Genomic DNA, 18623 nt, shown 5'->3' with positions numbered 1-18623 from the left:
AATAAAAACAATAAAAAATATTTCGATTTTGCACAATATTCACGCTATAAATGGCATCACTGTTCGAAATTCAATTGAGAACTAGTGATACAAGCAGTGATCGGGTTCGAAATATCGATACTCTCGATATTCGAGACTAAAGAATTGATAAAAATGAGAGATATATAATAGAAAAATATTATTAATTGGAAAAATAAAAATAAATTAAAATATCGATATTCTCAATGTTCGAGTTTGAAAAAAATTTGGTAAAAATGAGAAATACACAATAGAAAAATAATAATAATTGGGGAAAATATAAATAAATTAAAATATTCTCGATCAACCTCAAATATTGAGAGTATCGATAATTCGAAAACGATCATGAATCAATAGTGGCCATTCGAATTTACAACAGCTGTGCCATAATTTCGAACATACCTTACCATTTTCGTTGAAGTGAAGTGATTGTAAAGTTTTTCATATTTTTATAAAAATAACAAAAAAACCTATTTATCTTATTGATTAACGAAAGAACATCAATAATTACGTGAATGTAACTTATAGAAAGTATAATTTCAACATCCAAAGACGTGTAAAGTGCAAAACTGAATTTTTGATTTCGGGAAATACGATGTTTTTTGATAAAAACAAAGAAAATACTGATTTTAAAGGCACGCGCCTAACATATTCGTAAATTAGAACTAAAAACGAGTATTTTAAGACCTTTCCCGTGAAAATTGGTGTACGTTTTCGGAAAAGCCGCTCTCCTGAACTTTTACCCAATATGCTATATTGGGGGCAGAGGAGGGAATTGCATTATGCCACCAATGAAATTTGTGATGTCTATGGAGACGTTGCTGTATCAGTTCGTAAAGTACAATAATTGTTCGCTCGCTTCCGTTCTGGAAATTTTGAAATTTCGATTTACACTGATGAAAATTGTCTCTATCGAAGAAAATGGTACATATTTGTGAACTTTTCGACTACCCAATATTAGGTATATGGCGGCTAAGAGCCCACATCCGGTTCTATCGTTAAGAAAAGATTGGGTCCGAACTGCAATAACAAATCTCACAGATTTATCGATATTATTTATATTAAAATTTTCGCATTGGTAACTGGGGTCCACATATTCCGTATCTAGAGGCATGAACAGTTATAGTCCAATTTGAATTTTGGCGTAGAAGCCGCTTATGCGGTTATAGCTGAGTTTCCAACAGCGCACCTGTCAGTTCTTTTTTTCGCAAGGTGGCGCCAATAGCAGATTCAAAGCGAAGCCAGGTCCTTCTTCAGTTATGACTCTCAACAATGGCGTGGGTGCCTAGTCGCGAGTGCGTTTGATGACAACAGATATTTAATCTTGGTGTCGGTCACCACCACCACCACTAGTCCCCATACGCTTCGTTTCTTTATCCATTCCGTAGAAATCAGAATTAACGGCGCAGCAACTGTACATTCTTACAGAATATGGTACCTTCTCTGTTTAGTTTTGTAGCTCGAAATATTTTCTCCAGAAAAACGTTGAAAAGTCACATGAAAGGTCGCCTTACCTAAAACATCGTTTGGCATCGAATGGCTCGGAGAGGTCCTTCCCGATCCTGACGGAGCTTTTAGTCATCGTCAGTTTATACAGCCGTATTAGTTTTGCGGTGATACCAAATTCAGAAATCGTGGCATAAAAGCAGCTCTTTTTCGTGCTGTTTAAAGTAGATTTGAAATCGGCGAAGAGGTGGTGCGTGTCGATTTTCTTTTCACGGGTATTTCCCAAGATTTGGCGCATGGTGAATCACAATACGCTCAATAGAACCCTATACGTCATGTTGAGGAGGCTTATCCCACGATAATTGGCGCAGATTGTTGGGTCTCCCTTTTTGTGGATTGGGCAGAACTTAAATTCCAAACTTTGGGCATGCTTTCATCCGACCATATTCTATAAAAAGCTGTTCCATGCTGTTATCAGTTCTTCCACCGTGTTTGAATAGCTCGGCCGGCAAGACGGATATTTGCTATTCGAACTTCTTTATGGTCGAGCAATGGAACGTCTGCTCCATCGTCATCGATTGGGGAATCGGGTTTGTCTTCTCTTGGCGTTATATTTTCATTGCCATTCAGCAGGCTGTGATCTCTATATAATTTTACGCTCTGAGCATCGGATCACCTCTGGGGGTTCTACATGCGCATTCTCCGGTCTTGAAACCTTCAGTTAGACGCCGCATCTTTTCGTAGAATTTTCGACCATTACACCTGTCGGCCAGCGTGGCAAGCTGTTCATACTCACGCATTTCGGCCTATCTCTCTTTCTGTGTTTCCCATTTGTGGATGTTTCCTCGTGTAGGCAGAATTTACCGACAGTTGTGCCAAACATACCTTTCTTGCCCATCCTGGCGTTAAAGTCGCCAAGCACGAGTTTGACTTCGGGGCGAGGCCAACTCTCATGGGTGCGCTTCAAGCTCTCATAGAAGGCATCGTTAGTCACATCGTTCTTCTCTTCCGTCGGGGCATGGGTGATATGTTGAAGAACATCACTTTGATGCGGATTGTGGCTAGACGTTCATCTACGTGGTGAATGACAATACTCGGCGACGGCGCGCTCCTTTATATGGCCACTGTAGTAAATGCCACAAGGATTAGGTAGTATAAATATGCAAATCACGAGAATACCCTATTGCAGAAACAGAAATATGAGCGAAATGTATAGGTGAATATATAATATGGACAGTTGGCAGAAAGTTGCAATTATTTTGCTATGTGCAAAGAGGAAGAATACATGTGTGTTGGTGCATAGCATAATTTTCTTGCGTTTGCATTGTTGTTGTGCCATTTCACGAATTGGAAAGTTTAACAAAGCAAGTTAATCACACTATATGCCCATCGCTGATTATTTTTGCGAATATTCAGCAATACATAGTATAAAACAAAAGTTCTGTCCCTATGTCTCTTTGTATGCTTAAATCTTTAAAATTACGAAATCGGATTTCGATGCGGTTTTTTCTTTAATAGATAGATTGATTAAAGAGGAAGGTCATATATAATAACATCCATTAAATAGTGGAGAAATACTATTATTTTTGAGGTTTCTAATGTGATGTCGGAAATAATTACATGTTTTCCGCTTACATTGAAAACGTAGGCTGAACCCTACACGATTTATTAAAACAATGTACTAAGTATTGTAAACATTGAAAAGGTCTACTGAAACTCCGCGATGGTATAAGTCTAGCTCTTATGGATATCCCACAATAACATTTTTTTGTCATTTACATTAATGGCTAATTTTCGAAGCAATTTAACCAATACAGCATTAATACTTATTCAATTCAATACCTTAAATCAGCGTTGTCCACGGCCTATGCGCACAATAGCGCACGGACAGTGCCAGACACCTCACACCAACATGTCGCGACAAGTGTCTGTGAAAGCACGATTGTGCTACTGTATTCAACTTCGTAGGCAAGCAAAGCAAAATTTTGCGATCAGTTGACGCTAGAATAACCAACACAAGCATAACGTGCACACAGTCACGTTGGACAACACTGCTTTAAATACATCGTTTTAATATACATACGAGGGCTGTCCGATAAATAACCGACCTAACCATGATGCACGCGACTTTTTCAATTTTTTTTTTTTTTATTTTTCTACATAGTCTCCTTGTAACTCCACAAACTTCTCCCAGCGATGCTCCCATCTCTGCAACCCAAACAAAGCAAACGCGGCACCCAACGCGCGGGCAGCTTTCTCATGCCCAAATCTTGATTTAATATGTGACAAACACGTTCTTTTGACATCTTCATAATCTCAGCTATTTCCATAACTTTAATCCGGCGGTCGTCTAGTACCAATTGATGAACTTTAGCGATGTTATCGTTAGTGGTTAGAGTTTTTGGACACCCAGGACGTTCATCATCTTCCAAGCTCCTGCGACCACGTTTAAATTCAGCTGCCCAAAATTTTACGGTGGTAAACGATGTTGCAGAGTCACCATACACAGAGTCTAACTCATCTTTGATTTGTGAAGGCGTATTGCCTTTCAAAAATAAAAATTTAATTACAGCTCGATATTCAATTTTTTCCATTTTGGGGAAATCACCGAAATAGACTCACAAAAACGACTGTTAACAGATAATTGCGCAAGATAAATTTCTGAAATTTTGGCGAGTAGCTATTATAATATGCACAATTTGAAGTAAAAACTTCTTTTTCAGATGTGCCACTAGCTTCACGTTGAGGTCGGTTATTTATCGGACAGCCCTCGTAGATCTGTTAATATAGATCTGTATGTATGTACTGCATATGATATAATGAATATTTTCGAAGACATTACAGATTTAAAAATTGCATGACGTAGCGTTTGCGGCGGTACAGGGCGGCCGGGGTAGCGTGCCTATAAATAGCGCATCGAAGTCCGCGGTTATCCCTATAACACTTTGAATTTAGCAGCGATCTGACACGTTTATTATCGCAGCTCTCTAACGAGGAATATTTAAACGGAAACGATGAAGTAACTATATGCGTACAAGTTCAAACTGATTCTTCCTTAAAAATAATACAATTGCTAAATGTTTGGAATAGTAGAATAGAACTGCAACCAAATACGCAGTGCAATGGATTATAACTGGCGCAGTAATAGGTCGATGTATACCAGCCGACCTTTTCGTCTTTTCACGCTTGAAACCCGGTTCATCACTTGCAATCTGTTAGAATGATTGTCGATTGGACTCCAGAGTGAAATGATGATGCCATGTTTCAACAGTCACACACCGACGCAAAAATTTGTTTTTATTACGATTAAAGAGCATTCAAATAATTCTCAGAATCAACATTTCGGTGTTTTTGTTAGATTATGAACTTGTGAGGCACCCACTTGCATAGCTTTCTCTTCTTTAGGACGTCATTCCCTCGGAGCTCATATCGTTTCTTTCCAACTTAGCAAACTTCTTTTCATAAATTCAACAGTATTTTCCCCCCAAAAAGCAATGCTTTATTAACACACGAAATTTGTTTATGATAAATTTTTTTTGTAATCTAACACAAGTTGCTTCAAAAAAGTGCTATATCTCATTAACTAATAGTTATAATCTAACTAACAGAAATCATAAAGATGGTAGTAAAAGTATTACTATGTGTCAGCCACAATAAAGCGTGGACGGGTCGTCCAGTTACATACTTTATATTAAAAACACTTCGTGTGTATAAATGGAGAAAACTTTTCCGTAAGTTTTAGTAATTGAATTCGATTTTTAAACCTTCACACGCGTTTTAAATAAATATTTTATGTAACCTATTTTAACTCACAACTTGTTACGCCTTTTTTTACTTATTTATTATTATTATTATTTTGAATTATTAAGTTTTCTTAATATTTGATTAGTTTATTTTTATTTCTAATGTTTATAAAAAGTTTTACAAAGCTTTTGTAGACAACAAAAGCCATTAAAATTATTGAGTCAGAGCTTCGCTGTAAACAATATTAGATATTATTTTATATCGTGGTGGCAATATCCCAACCATGAGTAAAGCATTCTTTTCGTAGGTTGAATAAGAAGGTTTGGCCTTGGGACTTGTTAAAAATTAACGCGAAAAATGTTTTTACCGGAAATTGAAACTGATCATCGGTACACGTTATAGCTGTGTATTATTTATATACAATTACGCACACTACCACTTTGTAGGATGCCAACTGTGGTTCAATGACGCCTACATGGCATACATAGGTTGCTTTTTATACTCTCGCAACAAAGTTGCTAAAGAGAGTATTATAGTTTTTTATATTTCGGGATTTGTCAACCTTAGTGTTTCAATTTGGCAACTAACAACTTTATTGAATATACAATATATATATTTATACATTATGCTATATATACTCAGAATGTCTTAACTATGAGCGCTATTTGTGTTGTTTATGAATTTACTTCTAAAATTGTTCTCGCTTAGAAACTGATTTTGCCTTAGAATAACTTGAAAACGGTAACGATTTTTTTAAGAACATCTCTCTTCTCTGGTAAGGCTCACTTTTATCTGAGTGGTGCGGTAAATAAACAAAAATCCACAAACTCTTCATGAACAACCATTATATTCACCTAAATTCACATTTTGGTGTTTGTTTGGTCTGGTGGAATCATCGGTCCGTTCTTCTTTTGAAACCATTTCTCTTAATGGAGAGTGGTATAGATCGATGATAACCAACTTTTTATGGCCACAATTGGAAGAAGTTGATTAATAGCATCTAATGTAGGAAATAGGTAAAACTCGATCATCGCATTACCCCAGCTACCATATACTATTTATAATGATTTTGGAAATTTCTTTATACCGAATATGTCAGTCCAAAGGTTTCCTAATAAAATTGTATGGAAATAGATTTCCGCTAATACTTGAGTAAAGTTATAAAATAATCAGTTCACAGATTCTCCAAGCATAAATACACCCGATATAATGATTTCCGACTCTTTACCTGATTTTAAGCCGTTTATGTTGGTCAATATTTTTGATATTTTGATAATTCATAAATATAATGTGGTTAAGCGCTGAATATGAATGAAATCAGTGTATAGAGTGCTCTTAGCCTCTTATACTCGTTCTTTATATAATCATTTCCGTGTCACTTTAATGCTTGCAGGAGTATAAATGTTCGGTTACACCTGATCTTAGCCCTGCCCCATTTGCTTTAAAAATTATATTTAAAACATAATTTAAAAAATATTCAATGTACCCTTTTTATAACCGTAACAGCAATAAAGATGCTCTAAAGCTTCTCGATTGAATTCTAGTCCCGACTTTTCAAGTTAGCTAAATACTACCTTGGATGGCCTGAGCAATGGTTCCACTTATTGCACTTATTGCATATTTGCACCACGATAACGCCCCTCCTCACACATCGTTGCTTGTGCGCGACTTTTTGGCCAAAAACAACACACTAATGATGCCGCAGCCACCGTATTCCCCAGATCTGGCCCCCTGTGACTTTTTCTTGTTCCCTAAACTGAAGAGGCTCATGAAAGGACGACGTTACGCTTCTCTTGACGAGATAAAGACGGCATCGAAGGAGGTGCTGAAGAAGATAAAAAAAATGATTTTTTGAAGTGCTTCGAAGATTGGAAAAACCGTTGGCACAGGCGTATAATATCTCATGGGGAATACTTTGAAGGGGACAAAATATATATTCATGAATAAATAAATGAAAAACACAAAATTCGCAATACTTTTTGAACACACCTCGTATGCGAACTGAATTCTTGTTGTTCGTTGACTTTCGAACAAAACGGGTGAAAACTTAACAGTCGGCCAACAAGGTTAAATCTGCCAAGAACAAATTAACTAAAATTGTTGGACCAAAGGCTGCTCATGTAGTAAAACCAACTACAGTAAAGTCTGGGTACAATATGCCTACAGTATTTATACATTAACGGTATGCAAAGTAAAACAACAATGAAAACTATACGTTGTATAATTAAACGTAATACTGTACAACACTTTCACTGCAAAGTTTAATTTCGCAAAAAATTTACGAGCGTGTAAAGATAAAAATGATAAAATTAAAAATAAATAGAATAGAAGCACAAATATCGGTAAAATTTATGTATAGGAATAGATACTACTGTGCCCAAATATAAGGTGACATTGTATTTATTTTGAAAATTCTTTATTTATTCTTCCAAATCAATTTCATCCCCTTAAAAGTAATCCCCTCCCGATGCAATGCACTTATGCCAACGGATTTTCCAATCTTCGAAACACTGGTTGTAGTCACTTTCCGTGATGGCCTTCAGTTCCGTCTTCGCTGCGGCTTGAATCTCCTCTATCGTATAAAAACGGTGTCCCCGAAGCGGTCTTTTGAGCTTGGTGAACAGCCAGAAGTCGCACGGCGCCAGATCAGGTGAATACGGTGGTTGCGGAACGATATGGGTTGAGTTTCTGGCAAAATGATCACGAATTACGAGGGCAGTATGGGATGGTGCATTATTGTGGTGTAAAAAGCAATAATTGTCTTTCCACAATTCCGGCCTTTTTAGGCGGATAGCGTTACACAAACGACGCAGAACGTTCAAATAATATTCCCTGTTGACTGTTTGTCCGTTTGGAAGGAATTCATAATGCACAACACCACGATAATCGACATGATAGTCAACATGACCTTGATTTTTGAGCGACTTTGGCGCGATTTTTTTGGTCTCGGCTCTCTTTTGGCAAGATATTCGCTCGATTGATCGGTTGTTTCGGGGTTGTAAGCATAGATCCAAGTCTCATCGCCAGTTATAATGCGTTTCATGTCACCCTGGAAATCGGAAAGCATCGTTTCACACACTTCAACGCGACGCCTTTTTTCCAAAAAATTCAATGTTTTCAGTACCAGTCGAGATTTGGCGCGCTTGAGGCCCAAAACATCCTTCAAAATGGTATTGACTGAGCCTTTCGATATGCCAACTTCATCAGCAAGGTCTCTAATTGTTAATCGACGGTTTTTCAATACCAAATCTTTGATTTGTTGAACGTGGGCTTCGTCGGTTGAGGTTGATGGTCGCTCTGGACGCTCTTCGTTTTCGACACGTTCCCGGCCAGCTTGGAACTCACTATACAACTTGTAAACATTTTTAGACATAGCCTCATCACCAAAGGCTTTCTGCACCATTCTCAACGTATCCGCAGCAGAAAATTGATTCCGTAAACAAAATTTAATGCAAATTCTTTGCTCAACAAATTTCGACATCGCAAAAAACGAAAAACTTACTTTTAGCAGCTCACAAAACGACACGTATCTCAAACACTAATGAATATTTTGACATGAAATTTGACATAAATGTGAATGACAGTACTACCACCTAAAAAATAATAATTCTCCAAATCCTTCGACGCGCGCAGTTTAAATTCAAATGTCTCCTTTTTTGGGCACAGTAGTATATATGTATATTGCCATCATTTGTTCTTTTTTCCTTATTTTCTGAATTGAATGAAAATTTAAAGTATAAATTAATAAGAGGCTTATCAATTTGACGCCGCCCACGTAATATAAGAAAATGTCAAAAAACATCGACTTTATTTGTGATGCGCGACTTTCTCTGTCACTGCACATCGACCGCCGGTTTATGCGTTTTAAACATGATGCAATGTCAGAAATATTTCGGATGCATTACAGAACATTACGCTTTGTTCATATACTTAGCAACCGACGTTTTCGAAGGCAGCCAATCTCAAATATGCAAGTAGAGAGCTTTTTTATAAGACCTGTGACTTGTGTTTAGTGACTTTTAGGGTATAATAACAGCAAGTTTTTCTAAAATCAGTCAGGGATAAAGAACTAACTTAATTCAGGTGTTATACATACAATATATTAATATTCGGGCAAACAAAAGTAAAGTTTTCAAAACAAGGAAAAGCCGCTTAAATATAAAAAATAAATATTTTTAGTATTTTATCCTACTCACATCTAAATTTGATTGTATAAGATCGTACATCACAACGGAAAGTTCGGTCCAAATAGCATCTAAGATCCGTGCAAAGTTAACTTCATTTAAAGTATTATATAATGTTTTTAAAGATGATTCCATATACATCATGAGCTTTTCCATGGAATTGGAATTTTCATGTAAAACTTCAGCACCTTCAGCTAGAAATCGTTTAATCGAAGGAGCCATTTTCCTGCCAACAATATCAATGAGTTCTAAAATTTGATTTTTTTGAGTATCCAATGCATTTTCAATTAAACTATTTATCGTGGAGGCACAGCGATCTGCGTCGAGGTTGGTCCGGAAATCACTGATTTTTTTTATAAGACCATCTGTTTCTAGCTCCTATAATAAAGTAATATTGCAGAAATTAAATTAATTTCCGTACAAATTTTAATTAAAGAAATTATAAAAAATATACAAACCGTAATGAATGTAGGTAAACTTTGTCTAATATAGTCGATGTTATTGATTGCAAAACACCATTCGGCTGAAACAATAAATAAATCATTCTCCGTTGTTTGGGATTCCACATGCCGCGACATTCTCTTGGAATAAAATACACAACACCGACAAACATCCTATTGAATTAAAATGAATTATATGAATAAATATATGCCAAAATTAAACAATTAAAGGATATATATGTGTATACTCCTGTGAGAAAGAAATAGTAAGTCTTTTTACTTTAAAATTCGCTCGAAAAACCATTAGTCGAAATATTTGTTTTTAGATTGGTGTGACTGTCACAGACATCTGTGCCAATTGTCACATCAAAATAAACTTGCCTTTCTGAAGTATAGTGCATTCGTCGATTTTTACGATGCGTGAAATTATTCAACAGAGCAGTTTTCTTTAATTTTTACGTGCAGAAACAATTTTCTGGTGTCTAAACGTTCAAAATTTTGGAAAGGACCTTCAGTGATAATTGTTTGTCGTGAGCAAGTGTCTTACGTTACGAGTTTTCCAGAGAAAGGTTCTGCGGAAGATGTACGGTCCTTTGAGGATTGGTAACGGCGAATGTCGCATTCGGTGTAACGACAAGTTACAAGTTATACGAGGACACTGACATATTTCAGCGAATTAAGGGACAGCAGACAAGGAATTGGTACTTGAGAATCGAAAATTAACAGTCAGAGATCTTACGGACATCGTTGGAATTTCGGAAAGATCAGTGAAAACCATTTCGAAATTTTTTCGAAAAACCTCGACGTTGTTTTCGTCTGTTAACGTCTGTGAAACAATGCTTTCCTACTACCAAAACATCTTAAAAGGTATTATTACTACTTGAATCTTAAATCTACACTTACGGGCGGGAGCAGACTTAGATTTTGAAGAATAATTTTTTTGCATATAGTAGTATATATACTATTTGTTCAGTTGTTATACTAATTACATGAAGTCATTCCCTACTATCTACACTGCAAATTTTTGTGCCTTTGATTTTTGATTTTACCGAGTGAGTGCACTTTCAGCAGTTGTCACAATAACTTATATATGATTAGTATCCGATTTAAGCATTTATAACATCGTATGATGAATTAAGTTAATTTAAGTTATTTTAATAAAATCTATTTATGTCGGGGTTATGCCCACTTTCCGAAAACCTACACCGCGTTTATCTAAGCAGTGGTCGAAATTTGGTCCAACTGCAACACCAACCTCCTCAGAGTACTAAGTTCCATCAAGACAAGCATCCACAATTTAACTCACATTGTCATCGTGATGTATTTTAGAACGAAACATTAAGTCACTATACTATTTAGCATTATCTTTTAAATCAAAATTATTATTTTTGTTTCAATTTGTGATGGTATTACAAAAGAAGTGTTCAAAACGCATTCGATCTGATTAAGTCCGCAGGTAATGAAGATTAACGCTGCCGTCTGTTAAGGCTATTATATTAACAAAGCTGTTGTTATCTGAGCAGCACAGTGCAAGAGTATAAAAGTATTTATATTAGCCTATATGTCTGCCAAAATTATTCATAAATATGTATCATATTTGGCTCAGTAAGCAATTGATGAATATTATACCACCTGTATCCCAAGAGACTGATGCCATAACCTTGCCAGCCGACTTTTTCGTCTTTCCGCGCTTGAGGGCTGGTTCATCATATGCAGTCCAAATCCACTGTTGACATATAGTAGTATACATATATACTATTTGTTCAATCAAATCCACTGTTGATTGGACTCCAGTGTGAAATTATGAAGCCATTTTTCTATTATCACACACCGACGCAAATTCGGTTTTATTACGATTAAAAAGCACTCAAACACTCCTCAGAATCAGCAATTTGTTGTTTTTTGTTGGATTATGAACTTGCGCGGCACCCACTCTGCACATTGCTTTCGCCTCTTTAGGGCGTCCACTGCCTGCATGTCTTCGGTTCTCATTTCGCCTCTTTCCAGCATAGCAAATCTCTTTTCAACGGTTGATTTCCCTGGTGCAGAGCCCAAATTAACAGTATTTTTCCCCAAAAAGCAATGTTTTATTAACACTCGAAATGATTTTTCACCCATTTTTTGTAAAATAACACAAATCGGTTCTCCCAAAATGCTATATCTCATTAACTAATAGTTCCTTCCCAAATTTAGAAGTCATATAGATGGTATAAGTAGCATCATCTATGAATCAGCATAACCGAGGACGGGTCCCGTAGCATGTATGCACGTAGATGTATAAAGATATGTGATATTTTTATGTGCCTTTGGCTCATTTCGAAAGTTATACATTCTAAAAATGGAAAAGTCTAACAATATTAGTTACGAAAGACAACTAAGGAAGTGCTAAGTTCGAGTGCAACCGAACATTTTCTACTCTTGAAACTTGCAAAAAGCAAAACCAGGGAAATACTTTAAGGTATAAAACGTCAACCAAAGGATCTAAATTCAAGCAATTTTATACTTATACTAAATATACATACAGCTGTTGACAGCTAATTAGAAACGACACCTATTTTGAATTAAATGATGTTATTTTCCAATAAATCACGGATATTTTTTATTGTATTTTCAATTTTTTTATTGAAACCTATGTTAAACTTAAAATCTAATAGAAAAAATTTTGTTTAAAATTCGATTTTGTTTTGAAGATTTTAACCAAAACATGTGGAATCAACGATTTGAATGCGACAACTAATTAGAAACGAAAAAATTATATCAATTATTATGATATTACAAAAACTTGCTTACTTTTAGTTAGTATTTTGTTGGTTACCTCCTCTAATTTAATATTGCTTCACATCGTTTCCAAATTTACGTTATAAGACTCTGACAGCGCACCAATGGTATAGCTTGCCGTGCCGTTCTCATTTCATCACAAAGAACATCCATATTTGTGCATATGGCTCTTTTAACATCACCCAGAGATGTTTTATGGGGTTTAAGTCTGAGCTGGACGATTCCCACTTCAAAACATTAATCGAATTTTCTTTAAAAAACTTTTGTGTCAACTTAGACGAATGCTTTGAATTATCTTCCTTATACTCGTAACAGGCAAAAATTTCTTCAGCCCATGGCAATATGACATTTTTTAAGATGTCGACGCATTTCTTCTTGTTTAAAATTCCATTAATCTTATGAAGTGGACCAATACCATTCCAGATAAAACTTCCTCACACCAAGATTGATCCTTTACCCTACTCAACTACGCGTGGAACATAGCGAAGATCAAATTATTGGATGACACCTTCGATCATCAGGACCTAAGCGATTATTTTTTGTTAAATCGTTCCAAACAACATACCTCCGTTCATTTGTTCTCTTAGACTAATAAGAGTAGGCAAAGCCTACGCGTCGTTTTTACGAATTTTAGTTAGAAGTGGGCTCCTGCGTGCTTCCCTGCCGTGAAGTCCAGATGCGACCAAGCGCCAGGAAATTGATTTCTTGAATTTTTGGCCATTATATTCATCTTGAATTTCACATAGAATGTCATTGGAACTCTATTTTTGGATCTCTTCGGGAGATAGTGGGAATTCTGCGGTATATTTCTGTTGAAGTTTTTTGTAATTTTTCTTTGCGTGCAGTATTGAAAATAGTTTTAAAATTCCGTATGTGCTTAAGGACATTCAAAACAATTTTTTTTTTTGAGCATTTGACCTTATTCGAAATTCCTTTGCACATCTTTCCAGACCGACGAAGGTCAAAAATGTAGCTGGTAGGTGTACAGCTGCAGCTTTTCCTCATTAAAAAACTTGAAAAATATATTTTAAATTACAACTTTGAAACACATACTTACTAGAAATCAATAATATTAATAACAAAAATTAACGCCTTAAGGAATTTAAATTATTTAAACAAATGTTTCTAATTAGCTGTCGCACTTAATGCACCTTCTATCAAAAGAACTTTAACTTCACAACTACAAAACATAGTGAATTTAGTAGTAAATATAGTAACACGAACAATGCAAGACTTTTAGGAATATAAAATTTTTTATCATTATACTCATAAGCCACCTACAAAAAAGGGAGCGTTTCTAATTAGCTGTCAACGGTGTATATGCTATGTACATATGTATAACCATACACTTATAGACACATAAAGTTTGTGAGAAAAACTGAAAATCACTATAGCTAGTAGTATATGAGAGTTGGGGTGGTATAAACCCGTTTTATGTACTTTTTCCAATACCACATAATATTATTAAATTTTTATGTGCCTTTAGCTCGTTCGAAAATCTTGTTATAGGGCCAAAGTCAAGTTTTCGCCCAAATTTATCTATTTTAGGCAGAAAGAAACACTCTTGCTAGTAAAACACGCTCTCTCTTTTTCAGAGAGATAACTCACATTTTGGCCGATATACATATGTCACCTAAAAGATCGAAAACATTTATATTAGGTATATGAGGGGGAAGGGAAGTATTGGTCCGATTTAACTAATTTTTACATACAGACATACCTTTGTCAGAGAAGGGTTATCCCTGAATTTCTATTATATATCTCATTCACTGATCGTTTCGAAGAAAAGTCAAATATAGGTACTAGGGTCAAATATTGCGACTTGAACAGTTTTTGCTGGATTTAAACAGTTTTTGGTTATAAGCTAGCACACACTATAGGCATTATTCGTGCAAGGTTTTATGCCGTTATATTAATTGTTTCTTGAGTTGTGTACTGGAAAGGGAAATACTAAAGTGGAATTTAAAATAGAAGTATGCGTGGTTTTTGTCCGATCCGTTTTCGTACTGCGACATAGGAATACGAAAGAATGTCACGTACTAAATTCGATGTCCAAATCGGTCGGCCGGGTCCCGGGATATAGGATTTCATCGTCCAATTTTAAAATTTAATGTATCTGGCATATTCAGTCTATGTGTTATTGTGCTTTTAGTGGTTTTTAACAATACCATTCTATGGATCTCTCTGATTTTATATACAAGGAGCGTTCCAAAGTAAACTGGACTCAAAGAAAAAACAGAACAAATAGTTTTTTCGACAAAATCAATTTATTTTACTCAAATTAGTCTCCTTCTGCTTCCATACAGCTTTTTGCACGGTCCAAAAGCATGTCGAACGAGTGTTTTAGCTCGTTGGCCGGTATGGTCGCTAGTGTGCCGGTGAATGGCTTCCACGTCTGCATAACGCTTCCCTTTCATGGGCAAATGTATTTTACCGAAAAGGAAGAAGTCGCTCGGTGAAATATCAGGTGAATACGGGGAGTGGTTAATAGTTAAAATGTGATTTTTGGTCGTCAACCAATTTGTGCGGAACAAACCGTTCACACGCCTTTCATCCATTTCCATGAATTTCAATGATGAATTCACGCACAGTTTCGATGGAATTTCCGGTGATCACGGATTTTGATTGGCTCACATGTTGATCGTCATTTATGTTCTCACGACCAGAACACATACGTTGAAACCACTCGTGCACTCTGCTACGGGATAGGCAATCATCGCCATAAACTTCTTTCATCGATTGAAGCGTTTCGGTAAAAGTTTTACCAATTTAAAAAAAAAAATTAATGTTGACTATTTGTTCGAAGCTCATTTTCGCACCGATAACACAAACATACTGACATTTAAAAGGCAATAACTTCCCTTCCAATCAATGAAATGTCATGTCACTGGACAATCGATAAAGATAACAGATTCTAACGGAAAAGTCGACATATAGATGTCGCCAGTAGGAGGCGACAGATTCAAAAAGTCCTGTTTACTTTGGAACGCTTCTTGCATTTGCATTTTGCGATGGGTAGGAGTTCTTATAATATTTGTGCTGGGCAAATTTGTTTATTATAACTTTATTGGTTTAAGGGATATGTACCTACATTAAACTTATTAAAGCGCGGGACCAAACCTTTCAAAAGCTTTTGCCCCAAGATCGTTCTGGCTACTGCGATCCCCTGTGCTAAGTTTTATATCTTAGTTTATTGCTTTGTTTTGGCACTTTATAGATTTTCAGTTAATGCTGATGTGTGGGCATGGCAGTGATCCGATTTCGTCTATCTAAGAACAAGTATTTGTTTGTACATACTAAGGAACCCGCATACCAATTTTCATCAAGATATCTCAATTTTTACTGAAGCTACAGCTTGCACAAACGGACGGACGCACAAACAGACAGTCCACCTAAGAACTCGTATAATTTTTTGAGCTAAGGAACCCGCCATACCATTTCATGAAGATATCTCAATTTTTACTAAATTTACGCCTTGCACGGTCGAACAGACAGACAGTCATCCGGATTTCAACTTGTTGTCATCCTGATCAACCGTAAAAACGTTAAGTGGACATATCTATTATACTCTTCGGCAATGGTTGCAAGAGTATACAAATATTTGGCCAGGAAATGTAGCATTAACTTCGTAAAGTCTAAAACCGAAGTGGTACTATAATATTGTATCATTTGATAATTTTAAAATAAAGTGAACAAATATTTACAGAAAAAACGATAACGAGTTAATGAAAAACAGCTGACTTATTGAGAAATTGCCACGGATCACAGATTCAACCCATCTTGGCATTTTGACACTTTGAAAGAAGTTGTAAATATGAATCACAAGTAATAAGTGATTGTTGAGTAAGAAATAAAGATAAGTAGTGGTAATTGTGAAAGGTCATGTGAGCAGAAAACATTAGTGTTAGAAAATTCAACGTTGTCAACGAAATTGGAAGAGCAGTTCGCAACGCAAAATGCACGTATATCAGCACAGGTATCCTCACAGTTGAAAGAGCAAGATTTACGGATATTGCCGGTGACCTCACAAATAGCAGAAGTACACTTACAGATTTTAGAAAACGGGATAAAATTTTAACTAAAGTGAATGAATTGAAAGATCGTATCCTACAATTAAATCGGCAAACAATTTCCGGCAAAGTATAACCTCCATTATTTGATGGTAAAGTTTCGTTCCATGTTTTTAAACATCAATTCAAAAAGAGGGCATCTTCAAATAATTAGAACGCTGAAGATAAAGTAGCTGCTTGTTTGTTGCATTAAAAATATGTGCAGAGGAGATATTTCAAGTAGTTTTTAAACATTGATGGGTGTATTAAAACGACGATATGGTAGTGAGCACAGAAAGCATACCTTCCAAATCGAGTTGCAAAATCGCCACTAGAAAGCCAATAAGACCCTGCAGTATTCTGCGGTGAATGAGAGGTTAACTCACTTAGCTTATGCTCATAAATCCGTGGGGTTCATCGAGAACATGAAAATTCATTCACGGATTGCATATAAGTTCGTGGAGTTCATCGAGAACACGAAAATTCAGACCTTCGTTAATGGAATACGAGATAACACTACATGCTTCGCTATATTAGCAATCTAAAATTGACATTTGCGGTACCGTTTTGTATGCTCTGGCACAAAAAAGTGCGTCTGTGCTTAACAATCGAACTTAGCAAGCTCGTCAATTAGAAATAGAAAATCACACCTGGGTAAACCAACTATTTCAAAAAGTTGAAGAAAAGATGCAGAAAGTACTGGAAAAAAAACTACATAAGCGCGTAAGAAAAATGATGGCGTGATTAAATACTTTATCATTTTTACTTCTAGTAAAAATTAAATCACACACCAGTAACCAGTACAATAATTCAGTTGAACGTCAACGCAAAGAGGATGAAGATCAAGCCAGCTAGCGAATACCCTGTAATCTCCGATTCACAATAAGTAGAAATACGAGTAATGTTAGCGTCTCATTTCCAAACCATACATACAGAGAATTGATGACACGTTGGATTCGTTATCAGGCACAAAAGAGTTCTCAACACTTGATTTGAAAAGTGATTATTGGCAAGTGGAGGTAAATGAAGAAGACTAAGAAAATGCGTGTTTCTAGCGTTTGAGATGGTCTATAGCAATTTACCGTAATGCCTTTTGGATTATGTAACGCCCCTGCCGCCTACCATTGAAAGACTTATGGACAAGGTATTAAACGGATTGCACTGGAATACCTGTTTTTTTTTTGTATAACTCGACGACCTCATCCTGGTGGGTAAAAAATTCAATGAACATCTTAAAAACTTGGAAGGGGTTTTTAACTGATATCTAGCGCTGGTGTAAAGCTGAACCCGGTTCAAACTGAAAGTAAGCTTACTTAGGGACATGAGGCATTTGCTCACTACTACTAAAAATTTGCTTGTATTGCGCAGTTTTCTTTTACTGTCTACTATCGACGATTTGTTTTAAATTTGCTATGGTAGCTAACAGCTAATAGAGTTTTTGAATGAATAAAAAACAGAGATGTCCCGCCGTCTCTGGAGTTTGGAATTCAGACATTGCTCAAAAACTGAGGCCAAAGAGGACATTATAGAGGTCCGATTAATGACAATAAATTCAGACTAGGATCCAGAGGAACACCGAAAACCACAGTGAAAAGGAAAAAATTTGAAATATGTAATGCATGAAGTGGAGATGAACAAACGTACAACTAAACAAGAAATAGTTGCGGAAAGCCGAGTGCCTGAATTCTTGCATCGCGTATGGGAAAACAAAGATGTGCAAAGCTTCTGAGATCTAATGATTGTTCCGAAGGTAAGATTTACCGAAGTTCTCAACGAACTGCACAACGATCCAATGGAAGACACATCAATCACTAAAACCTTGGAAAATTAAAACACAGATTTTATTGAGCGGGTTGTCGGAAATCAGTTTAGTGCATTGCAGCTAAAAGGCCGAGGCCCAGGAATCATGGTCAAATGAAGCAGTACAATTCGTAGCTGGTTCATTTCCTACCAATAAATTAGGA

The 18623-nt window shown here is 36.1% G+C and overlaps 1 protein-coding gene across 12 annotated transcripts in view; it reads right to left on the bottom strand.

Moving 5' to 3' along the window:
* The window catches only part of LOC105232869 (protein unc-13 homolog 4B), a 153860-nt gene that overhangs the window by 50912 nt on the left and 84325 nt on the right, over positions 1–18623 (bottom strand). For 10 of the 12 annotated variants that reach the window (XM_049449863.1, XM_049449861.1, XM_049449862.1 and 7 more), the window contains 2 exons: positions 9851–10006; positions 9405–9770 (listed from right to left, as the gene is read on the bottom strand). In XM_049449863.1, the coding sequence (XP_049305820.1) occupies positions 9405–9770; positions 9851–10006 (522 nt within the window). Of the gene's footprint in view, positions 1–625; positions 2645–6723; positions 7034–9404; positions 9771–9850; positions 10007–18623 lie in introns of those variants that run through there. The other 2 variants (XM_049449868.1, XM_049449867.1) reach the window with 2 other exon arrangements.

This window comes from Bactrocera dorsalis, chromosome 2, assembly GCF_023373825.1.
Source record: "Bactrocera dorsalis isolate Fly_Bdor chromosome 2, ASM2337382v1, whole genome shotgun sequence".
In the NCBI taxonomy this organism is placed as follows: domain Eukaryota; kingdom Metazoa; phylum Arthropoda; class Insecta; order Diptera; family Tephritidae; genus Bactrocera; species Bactrocera dorsalis.
The sequence above is the reverse complement of the archived record's forward strand: the minus strand, read 5'-3'. Positions and strand labels throughout refer to the sequence as shown.